Raw genomic sequence first — 18,790 nt, 5'->3', positions numbered from 1 at the left:
ATTCATTAACCCTTTTTTTTTTTAATGCTCATTCACTGCTTTTTTAGGCTATGTGAATAAAAATCTCATTATAAAAATTTTTTTTAAAAAAAATCTCAATGGTACCAATCTGCTTTGATTACCAGTTTTTCAATTCTACTACATCAGATCCTTAATCAACCTTCCCAGAGAATTAAAAGAAGATCCACCTTCCACCAAAGCCTTTCTACACTTCTCACTCATCACTTTAACCTTCCTGGTAACCTCACCATCAGGATCCATCAAACACCTCACTGCTCTCTCCACCTCCTCAGCCATCACCAAATCATCATCTCCTCCCCTAAAATCCATCTTCAACTCCACTGCTAGACCTCCCAACTCCTTCACCATCCCAAATCCATTCAAGTGCTGCTCCGCATACAATGGCCACGCTGCAATCGGCACATCGAACCACAAGCTCTCCAATATCGAATTCCATCCACAATGTGACACGAATCCACCGATCGCACGGTGCGCCAACACCGCAACTTGTGGGACCCACCCACACACCAAACCTCTTCCTGCCGTCCGATCTAAGAATCCCTTTGGGAGTACCTCTTCGGGATTCGCATAATCACCCGGAAGAGCATGCCTATCTCGCGGGGGTTCTCGGATCGACCACAAGAACCGTTGATCACTCCGTTCGAGTCCGAGAGCGATCTCCTTTACTTGCGGTGCATTGAAGCTTCCTGAGCTACCGAAGCATAGGAACACCACCGATGACTCGGGTTGATCGTCGAGCCATCCCATGATATTCGCACAATTGGACTGGTCCGGGTTTAGGATCTGACCATGGAGATCGAGTAACGGTCCAACCGGGTACAAAGGTGGGATTCGACCGTCGGAGGTTAACGAGTGAACCGTATAGGGTTCTAACTCGGCGAATGTATTGACGATAATACCCTTTGTTTCTCTGAACCTGCGGCCATGGTAGAGGTACCAAGCGTAACCGTCCTGGTTTCTCGTCCACATTGGCAAAGGCAACACTTCCGGAGGGACCGGGTTAGCGAAACCCGGGATGAGGAACTCGGTGGCTGACTCCTTGAAATCGGTTTGAATCTGAGCATCCAGAACTGGGAGATGAAGCATGACACCAAGCACGTGTGCAGTAGATGTGAAGAAGAGATATGAAGGAATACCTAATTCGTTGGCCACATCGATCATGGTGGTGCAGAAGAAATCAATGACTAACCCAACGAGTCGAGACCGAGTTCCTTTAAGATCAGACTCGGAGGAGGAGGAGGAGAAGAAGAGTTGGGTAATTGTGTCTTTGACGAGTTGTTTGTGCTTGTCCATGAAGATGGATAAAATGGCTTCTGGGGTTTGTGCTGTGTTGGGTGAAGGTGGATCTAGCACAGGAAGATCGATGAATCTGATTCCTTTGGCAGTGAAATCAGGCGAGTTGGGAAATTTGATGAGGAGAATAGTGATGGAAAGGCTTTCATCTCGAGAAATGAGTTGCTTTGCGAGCTCGATCGCCGAAACTATGTGGCCAGGAAGTATAGCTGGAACGAACACCAGATCTGCTTTCTTCGCCATCTGCTTCTTCTGCTTCTTCTTCTTCTTCTTCTGCAAGAACTTGGGTTGGGGTAAGGCAGAAGCTATAAATGGAATCAGAATTTATGAAGAAGAGATTAATTGCTTCTTCTTCTTCTACTTCTTGTTGAAGATTTTCTTCTCTCCTTCAACAAATTTAAGAAGAAGAGGTCCAGCCACCATGCATGTGGATAGACGACTGATAGGATTAGTGGTTGCAGTAAGTCAGTAACCATTCATTACTCTCACTCTGAGTGACTTGTAGTGGAAAATTGTTTGGGTGTTAAGTGCAATAATTGTGTAGCACTGTGTTGTGAATGATCGAGATTTTGATCTTGACCGTTGGTTGCACGTGCTGTGTATTAATTGTGTAGTCCTGAAGTGAAGTCGAGTTAGTAGTGAGTAAACTACCTTCACTGACATGACTTTAACTAGGAAGGCGGGAATTGTCGCGATTCCAGACCTTGTGTGGAGTAGGTTATCGTTATCCAAACATTACTGGTGAAGGTATCTTTTTGTTAAAGAAAATCTATTGAGAGAGTTTCTAGAAACATTCAAAAAAAAATAAAAAATCTGGACAAATTCTTTACTCTATGACATAACTTTCTTTTTATTTGTTCTTTTAAAAATAATTAAAAAATAAAAAAACTTTCTTTCTACCTGCCAGTAAAGTTTGGTTGGACCAATTTATATACTTAAACCACCTCCTTGATGTTTTTTCATGATAAAACCAAATTGGCAAAAGGTTGATGCTATTAAATAATCGACAATTTCAGTGGTAGAGTTTCGCAGGATGGGAGGCTGTGGCATCCAAAAAAAAATTTTGAATTTTCTTTATAAATATCCTTTTGACCTTCTTTTCTTATGTAAACAATCAACACTTGCTTCTCTCTCCCAATTTTTTAAAATATTTGTGAAGATATCTTTCTTTCTATGTGTGAAAAATTAACACCCGACCTCTTTGACTGGAGCAAAATTTTAACGATAAGGACAATGGATAAAAAGGTCATTGATAATAAGTAGTTTTTAGAATATTGAAATTTTTGTAGAAATCATCGAACACAATTCATAACAACTCATGTTAGATTCTGGTTTCACTCCTAGGTCAATCGAAAGATCATTTTAGCCAAGGCACTAGCAACTATGTTGCATTCTCTTGTAATAAATTAAAGCACACGAGTAAATTTCAACTTAAAACTTACAAATATCACAGTATATCTGTATATCTACCACATATCTTTGTTCAGAGAGAGAAACAAAATTTTATCTACATGATAAGATCAAAGCAGCCATATTCAACTTAAATATCTCTTATATCTAACCATCCAAGCATTACTGGGGCTCAAACCACCGTTACCGAGCTGCACAAATATCTTTAATGGATAAAGAACATAATTTTAGAAGATCGCGTTTCGTAATCACTTATTGTTAATATGAATATCAAATTTTGTATCGGAGGCCATTGATTAGATAATTTAATCTCAATATTTTTTAAAAAAATAAATTCTTGGATTTCATTAAACCCATTTGATCACAAATGATTTCCTTAAACCTTAATTTGTACCAGCAACCGATATGGTATCAAAAAAATCTAAAACCATTAAGCACGATATGATACAATATGTAGAAGCTTCTTGTGAATTGTCTTTTAATTTTTCATCAAAAAAATAGAAAAAATTTGGAGATGTGCGGCTGAAGTGGGGCTGTTATATTTTAAGGGTCTTTTCTGTCCTGCGCATTTGAGGTTGTTATTTTAAAAGTCTTGCTTTAGGTCTTGCGCATTAAATGCATAGAGCGTCAAGTCATATATAATGGGCCGTCGGATCGAAATTCAACAATCGAGATTCAATTTTGACTGAAATTTAGGATATAATGGTACGAAATCTCAGCTTGACGGTCATGTGCATTAAGCACGCATGACCCAAGCAATTTCATTTTAATGCTGTCGAACTGTAACTTACCAACATTGCAGATTTGCAGCTGATAATAACTATTTTGAGTTGGTTCCTCGGAAGACTCAAAAGAAAATGATGATAATAATATTTTTGGGTTGGGTATACTATGGCAAAACCAATAATTTAGTAGGAAGCTTCATTACAATAATTTTTTCGTCTGGATATATAAAAGTAAAACCAATAATTTATCATGAGACCAATACACCTTTCGATGATTCATTTGCATTAATTATAATTTGAGATTGGAAAGTGGGATTTCAAATCTCGAGAAAAAGTATGCTAGGATGTCACCATCCATATTCAATGTCAAGATATTTAAATGAATTTGTATTTTGTTTTAGTAAGTAAAAGTAGAGATGAATTACTGGCGATCTTTCGTCTGTATTATACAATGTTTGAACTTTCAAGTCAAAGCATTATTTGCGTTGTGAACTATCGCACAAGCACTGATCCATCAGTATATTCTAGGTCAGTGTTAAAGAAAAGTATTAAAAAGCCTAGCTAACCAAATTATAAAGGGGTCCTACTCAAGGGTTAAAGTATTCCATGATACCATACGATACTAGCCGATACGTATCCATATTTGACCCAACCGATACGATACATCTCGATACGTCTCTCTATTGAATTACACTAAATACATTAGCTAGAGCGATACAATACTCGATACAGGACGATACGTCTCTTAAAATCTCCTGACCGATACGATACTCTATAACGATACTTTAAACCTTGGTCCTACTAATACTTGATATATGCATCACAAATTCATATCATTCATTATGTGGCTTGAGTGTCACATGCTGTCTCCTTTAGGTATAACGCTGCATTAAATGATCTTTACATCCTCATAGGATATATGTCTACTCATTGAGATATATCATTATTTTATAAAGAGTTTTTTACGTTTGGGTCCCTTTAGTAGACCACAAATTAATGTTGGGTTTCTTTAATTCAATATATTACGGTGAAGCTCAAACCGTTAGTCGTTATGTGTATTCAAATTTTAAACATGGATGAACTAAAACACCCATCAGATAAGACCGACACGTAATATATTGCATTAAAGGGACCTAACATTAGTTTATGATCTACTAAAGGGACCCACACATAAAAAACTCTTTTATACCACTTGTGAGGGTCACCTGTTTGAGTCTTCATAAAAAATAAAAAAATAAAAAAAAAGGGGTTGTCACCTACCTTGAGAAAGTTCTGTTTAATTATTTATGAGATGATTCAAGTATTAATAAATGTATTAGATTAAGTTTAAAAAGAGTTTAATGATTATTTATCATAATCAATTTACTTCTTATAATAATGGTATTGTTATAAGGGTTTAAATTTCTCTTTTTTCTTTTTTCTTTTTTCTTTTTTTCTCCTAAAACTTTATAAGATATTTTTTTTTTTCGTTTTAACATAGAGCAGGAAGGTCTTATTAGTTTCTATGCAAAGTCTGTGAATGCTCGTAAAAAAGGAAATTATCAGTTCTCGTAAACGTGCACAATTCATAACAGTTCACCCCTTACTCTGATGTTAGATTCTGGTTTCGCTCCTAGCTCAATCAAAAGATCACCTTAGCCAAGGCACCAGCAAATGTGCTGCATTAATTCTCTTGTAATAAATTAAATTTCAACTTAAAACTTATCTGCATGATAACATCCAAGCAGCCATATTCAACTTAAATATCTCTAATATCTAACCATCCAAGGATTACTAGTGAAGCTCAAACCATCGTTACATGATCTGCACAAATCTCTTTGATGAATAAAGAACATGATTTTAGTAGATCGTGTTAAATAATCACTTATTGTTAATGTGAATATCAAATTTTGCATTGAAAATACCATTTTTATAAGAAAATAAATTCTTGATTTCATTATCCAATTTGATCAAAAATGATTTCCTTAAACCCTAATTCGTACTAGCAATTGATATGGTATCAAAAGAAATCTAAAACCAGTAAGCATGATACGATACGATATGTAGAAGCTTCTTGTGAATTGTCTTATGGTATTTAGAGGATTTTTATCAAAAATAGAAAAATGTTGGATGGGCGATTGAAGTGGAGCTGTTATTTTAATGTTGTCTCACTGTAATTTACCAACATTGCAGCTGACAATAACTATTTTGGGTTGGTTCATCCAACCAAAAATAAAAGGCTTCAAAAAATAATAATAATAATAGTATTTTTGGATTGGATATACAAAAGCAAAACCAAATAATTTAGTAGAAGCTTCTTGACAATTTTTTGGTTTGGATATATAAAAGCAAAACAAATAATTTGGCATGGAACCAAAACAGCTTTGTCACCATCCACATTCAATGATGAGATATTTTAAAATATATATACTTTTTTAGCAACTAAAAGTTTGTATCCCAATTATATAAAAATATATATATATATATATATATATATATATATATATATATATATATATATATATATATATATATATATATATAAAAATAATGTTTAGAATTTTGAATTTAACTTATACAAGCATTAACCCTGTAAACTACTACAAAAATACTGACTCCGCCAGCGTAGTTCCGCTGAAGGCCTAATATAGTCCACAAAATTAGGCAATGATCCTATAGCAAAGTCAAAGAGCACACAACTACAAAATACTAGAAACAGAAGAATAGAGAAAATTAGAATGTGGGACACAGAGACTATCAAACCGCAAGAAAATGAGATTGAAACCACGACCACCACCCCTCGTCTAAATTTGAGAAAACAAGGTCAAAAATTGATTCTAGTTTGGAAAAAAAAAATAATTGATCCTGCTATAAGGGACTCAATGAGACCTATAAGCCTTTATGTTGGCCTTTGTAGATTTATTCCTTTAATTTCATATATATATATATATATATATATGACAATATAATAATATAATAAAAAAATATAGAAAAGAAGAAGGGATGTGACAAATTATTTTGCATATGTTAAACACTATGGATGATCTTACCAAAAAAAAAGAGAAAGGAACACTACTGGATAGCCTTGGATTCTAGTTGTAGTCTTTGGCCAAGCTATCAAAACTGATAGACCTCTCACTCTCTCGGGCTAGAGCATAGACTACTTCATTACCATCTCTAGTTACATGGAGGAAATGGTCTAAGGCCTTGATATCCTTCACAACAAGCTGGACCTCATATGGAGTAGGACTTGTGGTCATTTTCTCTGAAAGTACACCAATTAGGGATGCAAGTCTCTAATATCCTGAAATTGTCTTGGGTTTGAACAAAGTCTTGACTTAAATTCTTGGCCATGAAGGTAGGTCAAGTCCAGATCAAGGTTGTATGTTCGATTTGGCTGATATTACTATCCTAGAATATTTTTAGTTAATGTAAGGTAACAATATGGATTACACATTGTTTTATTGTTTTGTAGTTAGGACTAGGGTCAAGGTCAGTGTCACGATTAAGTGTATTGACTTGAATTCACCAAGCCCTGCCCTGTAGAATTATGATTTAGATACCTTGTTTGAGTCTTCCAAAAAAAAAAAAAAAAGATGGAGATTGTACCTTTGAAAAGTTCTGTATAATTTATTTATGAGATGATTTAGGTATTAATAAATTTATTAAATTAAGCTTAAAAGTAGTTAATGATAATTCATCATAATCAATTTACTTTTTTTTATAATAATGGTATTGTTTTTTTTTTCCCATAAAACTTCACAAGATATCTTTTTTGTCATTTTAACATAGAGTAGGAGGGTCTTACTAGTTTATATGCAAAGGCTGGGGATGTTCGTAAATAGAAAAATTCTCAGTTTTTTTAGTTGAAAAGATATATTATTTTCACATTATTAGAGACAATTTTAGTTTTTTATTTTTTTAAAAATAATTTGTTGACAAAAATTTACCTAATGTTTTGTAGTATTTCTAGTGGTGTTAATGTTAGCGGGTGACTTAAGTGGGAGTAATGTATCTTTTATTTAATAAACTTTCATGTTTTCTTTTTAATTAATTTGTTTCATGTTCTTTTTTGGTTTCTTTGGGTATACATAGATTTCATATTCTACATTAGGGACGTCAACGGTGCGGTTTGGAGCAGTTTCGGGTTGGGCTTAACATTTTCGGGCTCAAATACATCCAACCCAAACATGGCCCGTTAGCAAATAATGGTGTGGGCCGGATTCGGTTTGGTGTGATTTGGATTTGGGCTAACAATTTATTGTATGCAAGAAAAAGGGGAAAAAATAGTTGAGTATTCTGCAACAAGAGTCAAAATTATTCTATGGAAAGCAAAATTATTATTTATCAATTTTCATTAAAAAATGAAAAGTCAACATTGTGAAAATTCCACCCCTTTATAGAAATCAAGAACTCAGATAGTAAGTAGTAACATAGAAATTGCAAGCTCGTTCCTCAAGCTCCACCGGACAGTCCTCTTGAAACAAATCTTCAAACTGGAAACCCTTTTAAATTCCAACTTATGCAATGATTGATTGTCTTGAATTTGGGTTCTTGTTTTGTGAGAATGTTGATTTTTTTTTTTTTTTTTTTTTTTGATATGAGGTTCATCCGGGCCACCTTGCGCACACCATAATTACATTCTCAATGAAGCTTTTTATATAATTAATGCCGCCAAATGAGTGCGAACCCAAGAACTCCCCTAGGAAGTTTGGGCCTTTAACCAATTTACTAACCCATCATTGGCAAGAATGTTGATTTTTTCCCCCTTTTATGAAATCCATCTCTCTTTTTTGTTGCTATTTAGCTTGATAGACAAATAAATACCTCTGGATTGGATAAATATTTACTTAATTTAAACAAACTTGATACATTCGAATGGATATTCATACTTAATCATTCTAATTGTTCTTTATAAGTAGTAAAAGACTATTTGATCTTTGAATTCATACTCAATTTTTCTAATCATCTATATTAACTACTTAGTGGTAATATGAAGATTTAAACAATATTTAATGTAAAACTATAAAACGGGTTGTAAAACGGTTTATAACGGGTTGCGGTTTGGGTTCAGGTTGGTGTAGGCTCTGCCACCCTCAACCCAAACACAACCCATTAAAGTTTGGTCCGGACCGGTTTAGGCGATAAAGGGTTGGTGTGATTTAATTTTAATGGTTCGGATTGCAAATTGACACATCTATTCTACATGTTATTGTATATTAAGAAGTCTCCAAGAAGGTACCCAAACAAAATATTGTTTCACAAACAAAAAAAAAAAAAAAACCAAAACATTGTTGATCCTAGATGAACTCTAGGAGGATTACAATAATAAACTCTTCTAGTAATTTTGAACCACACATTTTAGGGGATTTACTAAGGGCTTGTTTGGTTACATGATTCTAAAGATTTACAAATGGGCACCTGGATTCATCTGGTACAAATTATACCTGCGTTTGGTTGTTGGAAAAATCTTTAGGGTGGGATGAAATCTAGAGATTCACCTTTTTACACTAAGGGGTGAAATTTCTATACATTTGCACATTCACAAAAGTCATGTTGATCAAATAGTTTTTAGGATGAATCCACAAATTTCATTCTACAACCAAACATCTAATTTTATAAATTATAACTTCATAAATTTGAAATTTCTAGATGTTTGAAATCTCGAGACTCGTGTAACCAAACAAGCTGTAAAAACTTTATCTTTGATTTTTTTGAGACATTTACGATTGGGCACCACCACCTAGTGCTGGTACAAACCTGTAGGGGAAGAAATTGTTCTCCCCTGTAAGCCTCTCGTGATGGACAGGTGATCCGAACTCCGAAATATTCCTCAGAAAGAAAATGATCCGGACTCCAAAATATTTTAGATTTCTCTAATAAATGTTTGCCACGTGGAATCATCTTACTCTCCACCTAACCCCGGTTATATACATATAGTACCCCAAGGGAAAGTGAACTTTGTGTGCAGAAGCATCAAACTCAGCAGAAGCTCTCAGAGGTACCCGAAATGGCTGTGAAGGTGATCGGTGCTCCCTATGCTTCTTGCACAAGGAGAGTCCTTGCTTGCCTCATCGAGAAGGAGGTTGAGTTCGAGATCATTCCCATAGATATCCTCAAGGGAGAACAAAAAAGTCCTGAATTCCTCAAATTGCAGGTTTTGGTTTTTTCACACTTCTAGTTTCTCTTTGTGTTCATAATCACAATCCCAACTAAGAAAAAACCCAGTGACCTTAAGTCTGTTTGCTGTGTTTGATCCATTATTGCAGCCATTTGGAGTGGTGCCTGTGGTTCAAGATGGAGATTATACTTTATATGGTATGTAATGAATGGAAATTTTAGACAAATCCAGTTGCTATTTTTGGATAATTTTTGAGATCTCATGTTTGATTTGACGATCAACAGAATCAAGAGCGATCTTAAGGTACTATGCTGAGAAGTACAAGTCACAAGGGAATGATTTGCAGGGGAAAACTGTAGAGGAGAGGGGTGTTGTAGATCAGTGGCTTGAGATTGAAGGGCAGAACTACAATCCACCCATTTATAATCTCATACTTCATCTTCTGTTCCATCCTAAACTGGGTTTTCCTGTTGATGAGAAGCTTGTTAAGAAGAGTGAAGAGAAGCTTGAGAAAGTGTTGGACATCTATGAAGAGAGGCTCTCAAAGACTAAGTACTTGGCAGGGGAGTTCTTCAGCCTTGCTGATTTATCACACCTCCCTTTCACTCATTACTTGGTGAATGATATTGGAAAAGGGGATTTGATCAAGAACAGGAAACATGTGAGTGCATGGTGGGATGATATTAGCAGCAGGGAATCCTGGAAGAAGGTCCTCCAGCTCTAGAGCCATGGGGTTTTCTCTTGTAGCTCTTGAAGTAATAATAACAATAAATAAATGTTGTAGCTATGAAGCACCTATGCACTAGGGTTTGTTTTTATGTTCCATACTTCCATTTCCTTTTCTATCGAATCAAATAAATAAATGTTGTATGTGGATTTTGTTTTTTTAATTATCAAAAACAAACTTATAGAAGATTTTCTAGTGCAATGATTCTAAAGTCAAGTCAATGATACCTAAAGCTATAGCCATATGAATTGAGAGTATTGCTTCAATCATGCTTATGATCGTCAAAGTCACATTTCAAATCGTCAGATTGAAATTTCAATCAAAATTTCAGATCTAACGATCTGAAATTTTCCTTGACGACTTAATGTGCATGACTGAAGCATTTCGATGGATTGAATCCCATACGGCCTGTAATTCCATGTGATTGTAGCAGAAAAATTTTGGATGCCTTAATATAAGGACACTATTCTTGTAAATAGGTTTAGTTGCTGTTTTGATGCAAATCACTTTAAAGCAAATGTTTTCAATCACTTATAATGCAACAGCTTACCCTCTAGGGTTTATATGGTATTTGACATTGCATGTTATTTTGGGTTCTTACATTGAACATGAGAAGAGGGTCTAAGAATTGATGATTTCTTAGTGCATTACAATACAAGTTTTTATTTGGAGGGTTTGACTCTTTTTCTGGGAGGAAATCTTCGAAGAAGTGCCTAGAAACTGATGAGAGGCTGCTACTTGTAAATTTTAAGATGTCGAAGGACAGACTAATATAAAACATCCATTTTTACCCTACTTAAAACCCACATCATAAAAACCCAAAACACCGTTGCTCAAATCCAATTGGATTCTAGTTTCCCCCCAAGCCACTGAAGAAAGTCCATATTATACTTGTACAACTAATATGAATGATCCTAGAGGACGAGAATGCCAAGGATGGAGATTGCATACAAGATAAGATTTTAAATCTAACAGACAAAGGGACTCGACTTTGTGCTGAAACCATGGAAGAAGATAATGAAAAAGCATAAATCAAAATAATGATGATAGCAATGTTATCAAGCCTTTGACTTCTTTTCTTGGAGAAAATATTCAAAAAGTTACAAGATTCAATCACATTCTAATCCAATCCAAGGACATTCATTGGATTTATTTTAACCCTTAAATTAGAATATGCCATATGATTGAATCCCACTTATTGAGAGAGCCCTCTGAGAAGAGGATCCAAACTAGTGAGTGGGTGCCTTGTCTGTGGCATGTTTTTTTTGAGAAGCTCGTATGGAGAACTCTAAAATCATTTATCTCACAAAAAATATATAATCATTTTAAATTTGGGGTAATTTTCATCTGGACCTCCTATGGTTTGGTTTATGTCATTTTTAATATAAAAAAATTGAGACTTTGCATCTGCCTCCCTTTGTTATAGAAAAAATCAATTTAAGGACAAATTATCACTTTTATGACCAATTTGCCCTTTTTTTGGGATAATTTTCATTTAGACCCCTAAGGTTTGGTCTATGTCATTTCTAGTCCAAAAAAACTGAGACTTTGCATCTGTCTCTCCCATGCTATAGAAAAAGTCAATTTAAGGACAAATAATCACTAGTTTTTATGACCAAATTGCCCTTATTATTATTTTTTTAATTTAAAATTTTTACATACACACCCATCTACCATGAAACTCGTGACGCCCCTTTTAGTCCAAAAATTACAAAAAAGTCTTAGAATTCCAATAAATTTTAGAATATGTCCAAAATACCCTTACAAGGGTATAAGCTAGCTAGCTGCACAAATCTCTTTGATGAATAAAGAACATGATTTTAGTAGATTGTGTTTCATAATAACTTATTGTTAATATGAATATCAAATTTTGTATTGGAGGCTAATAAATTTAATCTCAATATTTTTAAGAAAATAAATTCTTGATTTCAATATCCAATTTGAATTGGGACATGGAGACTATCAAGCCACATGAAAATGAGCTTGGAACCACCAGACCACCACCCATCGGCTAAATTTGAGAAAACAACAAGGACAAAAATTGGTTATGGTTTGATTTAAAAAAAAAATTTAAATTGATCATTATAGGGAGCTCAATAAAACCTGTAAGCCTTTATGTTCGCCTTTGTAGATTTATGGCTTTTAATAAGTATATGACAATATTATCAAAAAATAAAAAATAGGGATATGACAAATCATTTTGCATATGTGAAATACTATGGATGATCCTACCAACAAAAAAAAGAAAAGAAAAAAGGAACACTGCTGGATAGCCTTGGGTTCTGGCAATGGTCTTTGGCCAAGCTAGCAAAACCGATAGGCCTCTCAGGCTAGATCATGGATTACTTCATTACCATCTTTAGTTACATGGATGAAATGGGTTAAGGCCTAGATATCTTTCACAACGAGCTGGGCCTCATATGGAGTAGGACTTGTGGTCATTTTCCCTCAAAGTGCACGAATAAGGAATGCAAGTCTCTAATATCCTGAAGTTGCCTTGGGTTTGAACAAAATTTTAACTTAAATTTTTGGCCTTGAGGGTAGGTCAAGATCAGATCAAGATTGTATCTTTGATTTGGCCGACATTACTGTCCTAGGAGTTTTTTTTTAGTAAATATAAGGTAATAATATGAAATTACACATTGTTTTATTGTTTTGTAGTTAGGACTAGGATCAGGGTCACTGTCAAGATTGAGTGTATTGACTTGACTTCAACATGTCGTGCCCTGTAGAATTAGATTAGGATTTGGCCAAGTTTTATGGTATTCTGGGTTAGTTTTAAGAAAAGTTTTAAACAGCCTAGTTAACCAGGCCAATCCTAATGCGGTCCTACTAATACTTGATATATGCATCACAAATTCACATCATTCATTATGTGGTTTTGAGTGTCACATGGGTCTCCTGTAGATATAATGCTACATAAAATGATCTCTACATACTCTAAGATTTATGCCTTAATTTCCATTGACATATACCGTTATTTTATACATTATGTGTCTAGAAAGAGGTGCAAGTTTGGCCCTGACCCAGCCCTAAGCCCGAATAGGGCTTGGACTAAAGATTTTGGCCCTAATGGCGGATTAGCGCCAAAATATTCTAGCCCTCAACTAGGGCCAAGGGTGGGCCTGAGATTACTCTTTGATCCGCCTAGCCCGTTCTTGATTTTGGCCTTGATTTTAACCCTGATTTTGGCCTAACTTTAGCCCTAATCTTGGTCATGATATTGGCCCTGATCCTAGCATCGATTTAGGCCCATGATTTTTTGCCCTAATCTAGGCCCATTATTTGAGTCTGGACATTTTCCCCACATGGAAAGGAATTAATTATAATCCACATAAGTAGATACTTGACACGTGTCAAATTTTATAAACATGATCATGTTCAATAGAAAATTAATAAAAATAAATTATAACCTCATTACAATGTAGTAAGCATCCATCTGATTTTGGCCCTGATCCTAACCCTAATTTTGGCTCTAGTCTTAATGTTAATTTGACCTTGATCATTTACTAGATTTTTACCCTACTCTTCACATTAATGATATAACTATGAGTCTTGATTTTGACCTTCAATCATTTTGATCATATTAGACTATGAGTTCACTTTATATATTATTTTTAATGTAATTTTTATTATTTGAACTAAGTCATTTTTAATTCCCAAAGAACATTGACTCTTTTTTTTTACTATGGTGAAATAATATATTATAAATAATAAAAACTAGTATATAGAGAATTAATATATAATAAATTTACACCCCAACTTCTCATCATGAATATATTGACATCTTTCTTCTTTTGCCTCTAATGTGATATTTACCAAAAAATATGGAGGATGGGGATATTAATATGCCTCACCAAGAGTCGAACCCACAACCTCTTCACTAAGAATGTTGGTTTCACCACTAGAATAGCTCCGCATTGGCGAATATGGATTTTTTGTTAAACAAATATATTAATTTATCAAACAATTATGAATGAAAACATCCTTACTACTTAACGGCTTAAGTCTTGACTTTGAAGATAAACTTTTCATTTTATCACATCCATTTTGAATTCTGAATTTTTTATGTTTCTAAGTTTACAAAAAGAATTTATGTGTGACACCATGACCTTCCTTACAATTAACTTGACTTTCAAATTAAATATTACAATTCTCTCTATATCGTTCTCTCATAAATAATTTAACCTTGCCGGATAAAAACCATAGAAAAAACATAACAAAAAAGAGAGAGGGAGAGAGAAACTTGGGGGAAAGACAAACCGGAGTGAAGTTTGGCCACTGTCTTAGAAATTGAGAATCGAGATAAGTTACTTTTTTTTTTCCTTCGAGCTTACATATAATAACCATAATTTTCATTGAATAGCACATTAGAAAACCCTAGAAAATTTGGATTCATTATTTCTCTAAAATCTAAATGGATATAAATATAAATTGAATACAAAGCAATGGGAGAGGTTTTCAATTTCCATCACCAAAGCAATGAGAGATTTTTAGAGCTCAGCATAGAATTAGGGAGGATGAATTTATTTATGTTTAAAACGACACTATCAACTTATTGATTATTTTATCATTTTGTAGGAGCTTGAATCATCTTATATTTCATAGTTTACTTATGACACTTTTATGTATTTTTTTTAATGAATTTACATTGATATTTTAGGTCTCAGAATAAAATCAATTAAGGCTAGGGACAAGGCCAATCAGGGCCAGTGCCTATCAAGGACAAGGTCAATCAATACCAATGAGAGTCAGGTCCAAAAATAGGGCTAATCAGGGTCAAGGTCAAGACCAATCAGGGCTAATCAAGGTCAATCAGCGCCAAACCATCCCAACCCAGCCCAATTAGGGGCAATCAGGATGGGAATGTGTTTGGCTTGGCCCTATAAGACTTAGGGCTAGGGACAATAATCATTGGTCTTGAACTAGGGTCAGAACAAGAATGAGTGGCGAGCTTCGGGATTGAACATATAGTCTTTGGACTTAGGATTCCATTAACCCGACCCAGACCGCCCTGTTGCAGCCCTAATCTAAATGTAAAATCTAGATTGTCTCACATGTACATTACCAATTGGATGGGATTTAAGCAAAAGGGCGGGTTGTGTTGTAAATATAATTTCCATTTTTTACATGAAGAGTTTTTTAATTTTACAAATTCAGAAAAGAAGAAAAAAAAAGCCAACGATTTTTGCTGAGGTCATGCCGAAAGGTAGAGGAGCTGCAGCGACGACGGCAACAGTGGTAGCAGTGGTTGGAACTGGCAGATCAGATGGAGGAGCGACAAGAAACATCAGGAAGGAGACGAGATTCAGAGGTGTACAGAAGAGACCTTGGGAAGATATGCAGCGGAGATCAGAGATCCTCGGAAAAAGACTTGTGTTTGGCTCGGCACCTTTGATTCAGCCGAAGACGCTACGCTGCTCATGCGTTTGATGCCACCGCTCGTAGCCTCCATGGTCCGAAGGTGAAATAAAAACCCTATTGATCCTCTTATCAATAATCTCAACTCGTTTAGAACGACTATAACAAAAATATCAAAACCCTAATTGTATAAACCTCACCGCCGGCAGCAGCAGAATCACCAAAATGTGAATTTCTAAAAGACCCTTTTGAAATCTTTCAACAGATCATCATCTTATCATCTCCACCTTCTCATGAACATATTCCACTTCAACTACCCCATCCAAAGCCTAACGATTTTCCCAATGTAAACTTTGCAATTAGAAGTTGCAAGTTACAGGTGCAGGGAGAAAAAGGAAGAAAAAAGAAAGAAAAAAAGAGCCAAACATGAAATTACTTTGTAATAATAACTGATTTCAGTAAACAAAAGCAACCCTTGTTAAGAAAAGTAAACAGATCATGGAAAAACCCATCCACAACTACACCATAATCAAAGCCCTTCGCCGCTGTAGAGGAACCTCTCTCTTTTACCACCAGAAATACCACCAGAAAGGGACTTGCATAATCGGACCACAATGAACCAGTGAAGCAGAAGGGTAGTTGTACTTTTTGGTTTGAGGTTCAGGAATTTTCTTTGTAAATTTTTAAATAATACATTTTCCCTGTTTTGTAAATAATAAATTCTCTAAATGTAAAAAAAAATATTTACATCTCTCACTATTTGATTTAACACCGTTGGATGATTTCTTGTACACGTAATACAATCTTCATTCCACTCTTGGCTGCTTGGGAGTAGGGTTGCCACAAACAAAAATCCATAACATACCTTCTATTTAATAAATCCTTACATTTTCTTTTTAAATTGAGTAAATTACACTGACTGAGGTCTTAAAACACGGACACCCTCACTTTATGTTTAAAAAGTATAAAAACCTTAAAATGAAATTTTTATTGGATATATTTATCAAATTTATTACTGAAAACAGTTTAATTACTGTTTATTTTCAAAAGCATTCCTATAATAAACAGTGTCTAAAAAATTTTGTGACACATTAGACAAATATAATTTTAGGGTTTATGTGTTTTCTAAAGATAAAAGTGGGGTATACTTTAATGCGTTTACTTTTTAGTTCCAAAGCAATTTGTTCTTTTAAATAATATGTTTCATATTTTTTTTTCGGTTTTTTTTGATAAACATGCTTTATCTCTTGCCACGTGGAACCATCTAACCCTCCACCTAACCCTCGGTTTGATCGGAAGACATCATAAAGCACCCAAAGGGAAAGGAAACTTTGTGTGAATTAAGAGACTTCAAACTCAGCAGAAGCCCTCAGAAGTATCCAAAATGGTTGTGAAGGTGATCGGTGCTTCCTATAGTTCTTGCACAAGGAGAGTCCTTGCTTGCCTCATCGAGAAGGAGGTTGAGTTCCAGATCATCCCCATAGATATCCTCAAGGGAGAACAAAAGAGTCCTGAATTCCTCAAGTTGCAGGTTTGTTCATACCTCTATTTTCTCTTCTGTGTTCATAATCACAATCACAATCCCAACTTAGAAAGAAAAAGAAAAAAACCAGTGATCTTAAGTCTGTTTGCTGTGTTTGATCCATTATTGCAGCCATTTGGAGTAGTACCTGTGGTTCAAGATGGAGATTATACTTTATATGGTAAGTGATGAATGGAAATCTTAGACAAACCCAGTTGCTATTTTTGGAAAAATTTTGAGATCTCATGTTTGGTGTGATGATCAACAGAGTCGAGAGCAATCTTAAGGTACTATGCTGAGAAGTACAAGTCACAAGGGACTGATTTGCTGGGGAAAACCATAGAGGAGAGGGGTGTTGTAGATCAGTGGCTTGAGATTGAAGGGCAGAACTACAATCCACCCATTTATGATCTCATACTTCATCTTCTGTACCATCCTAAACTGGGTGCACCTGTTGATGAGAAGCTTGTTAAAGAGAGTGAAGAGAAGCTTGAGAAAGTGTTGGACATTTATGAAGAGAGGCTCTCAAAGACTAAGTACTTGGCAGGGGAGTTCTTCAGCCTTGCTGATTTATCACACCTCCCTTTCACACATTACTTGGTGAATGATATTGGAAAAGGGGATTTGATCAGGAACAGGAAACAAGTGAGTGCATGGTGGGATGATATTAGCAGCAGGGCATCCTGGAAGAAGGTCCTGAGCCATGGGGGCTTTCCCTTCTAGCCCTTGAAGTAATAGTAACAATAAATAAAATAAATAAATGTTGTAGCTAAGAAGGACCCATGCACTAGAGTTTGTATTCATGTCCATGTCCTTTTCTATCAAATCAAATAAATAAATGTTGTATGTGAATTTTTTTTTCAATTTTAATTGAAAAAACAAACTTATATAAGATTTTCTAGTGCAATGCTTCTAAAGTCAAGTCAATAAGAGCCTACAATAAAAAGAGGTGAAGATAACACCTAAACTCATGAGATTGCATGTTATTTTGGCTTCTTATATTGAACATGAGAAGAGAGTCTAAGAAATGATGATTTTTCGGTTTTTTAGTGCATTTAGAGTACGGGTTTGTTCTTTTACGTAACTCAATTTCATTGGAATTTGTCTTTACAATGTTCTAAAAGAATATCACATTCAAATTTATCATACTAAAGTAAATACACCACATCTTATTTGATTATGACTAATGTCATTTTCTCCGATCAATTCCCTTCTTTAAAAGTAGATTTGGATAGAATTTGACTATACAACGTGTTGAGTGGGGGGGTTTGGCTCCTTCTCTTGGAGGAAATCTGCGAAGAAGCACTTAGAAGGTGATGAAAGGCTGCTATTTGTAAAATGTCGATTGACAAACTAATATAAAACATCCACTTTTACACTTGAAACCCACTCCATAAAAACTCAAAACACCTCTGTTCAAATCCAATTGGATTTCTAGTTTTCCCTTAAGCCACTAAAGAAAGTCCATGTTATGTCTTTCTAGCGTTCAACTTGTACAACTAATATGAATGGTCCTAAAGGACGAGAACACATAAGATTTTAATCTAACAGACAAGGGGACTTTGTGCTGAAACCATGGAAGAAGATAAAGAAAAGCATAAATCAAAATGATAATGATAGCAATGTTGTCA

The 18,790-nt window shown here is 35.0% G+C and overlaps 3 protein-coding genes across 3 annotated transcripts; 2 read left to right on the top strand and 1 right to left on the bottom strand.

Moving 5' to 3' along the window:
- Positions 1 to 107: 107 nt before the first annotated feature.
- LOC149005999 (UDP-glycosyltransferase 71A15-like) lies at positions 108 to 1,903 on the bottom strand. The gene has a single exon (XM_089168674.1). The coding sequence runs from the start codon at positions 1,555 to 1,557 to the stop codon at positions 139 to 141; it is 1,419 nt and encodes a 472-aa protein (XP_089024800.1). The 5' UTR covers positions 1,558 to 1,903; the 3' UTR covers positions 108 to 138.
- Positions 1,904 to 9,388: 7,485 nt separating this feature from the next.
- LOC149005998 (glutathione S-transferase F9-like) lies at positions 9,389 to 10,508 on the top strand. Its single transcript, XM_089168959.1, has 3 exons — positions 9,389 to 9,585; positions 9,698 to 9,746; positions 9,834 to 10,508. Exons 1-3 carry the CDS (start codon positions 9,439 to 9,441, stop codon positions 10,271 to 10,273), a joined length of 636 nt encoding a protein of 211 aa, XP_089025085.1. The 5' UTR covers positions 9,389 to 9,438; the 3' UTR covers positions 10,274 to 10,508.
- A 6,459-nt stretch (positions 10,509 to 16,967) lies between these two features.
- Positions 16,968 to 18,080, top strand: LOC149005997 (glutathione S-transferase F9-like). Its single transcript, XM_089169054.1, has 3 exons — positions 16,968 to 17,168; positions 17,292 to 17,340; positions 17,428 to 18,080. Exons 1-3 carry the CDS (start codon positions 17,022 to 17,024, stop codon positions 17,880 to 17,882), a joined length of 651 nt encoding a protein of 216 aa, XP_089025180.1. The 5' UTR covers positions 16,968 to 17,021; the 3' UTR covers positions 17,883 to 18,080.
- The last annotated feature ends 710 nt before the right edge of the window (positions 18,081 to 18,790 follow it).

Source organism: Hakea prostrata, chromosome 9 (assembly GCF_041222555.1).
Source record: "Hakea prostrata isolate BN-2017 chromosome 9, UWA_Hpros_2, whole genome shotgun sequence".
NCBI classification, from domain to species: domain Eukaryota; kingdom Viridiplantae; phylum Streptophyta; class Magnoliopsida; order Proteales; family Proteaceae; genus Hakea; species Hakea prostrata.
The sequence above is the reverse complement of the archived record's forward strand: the minus strand, read 5'-3'. Positions and strand labels throughout refer to the sequence as shown.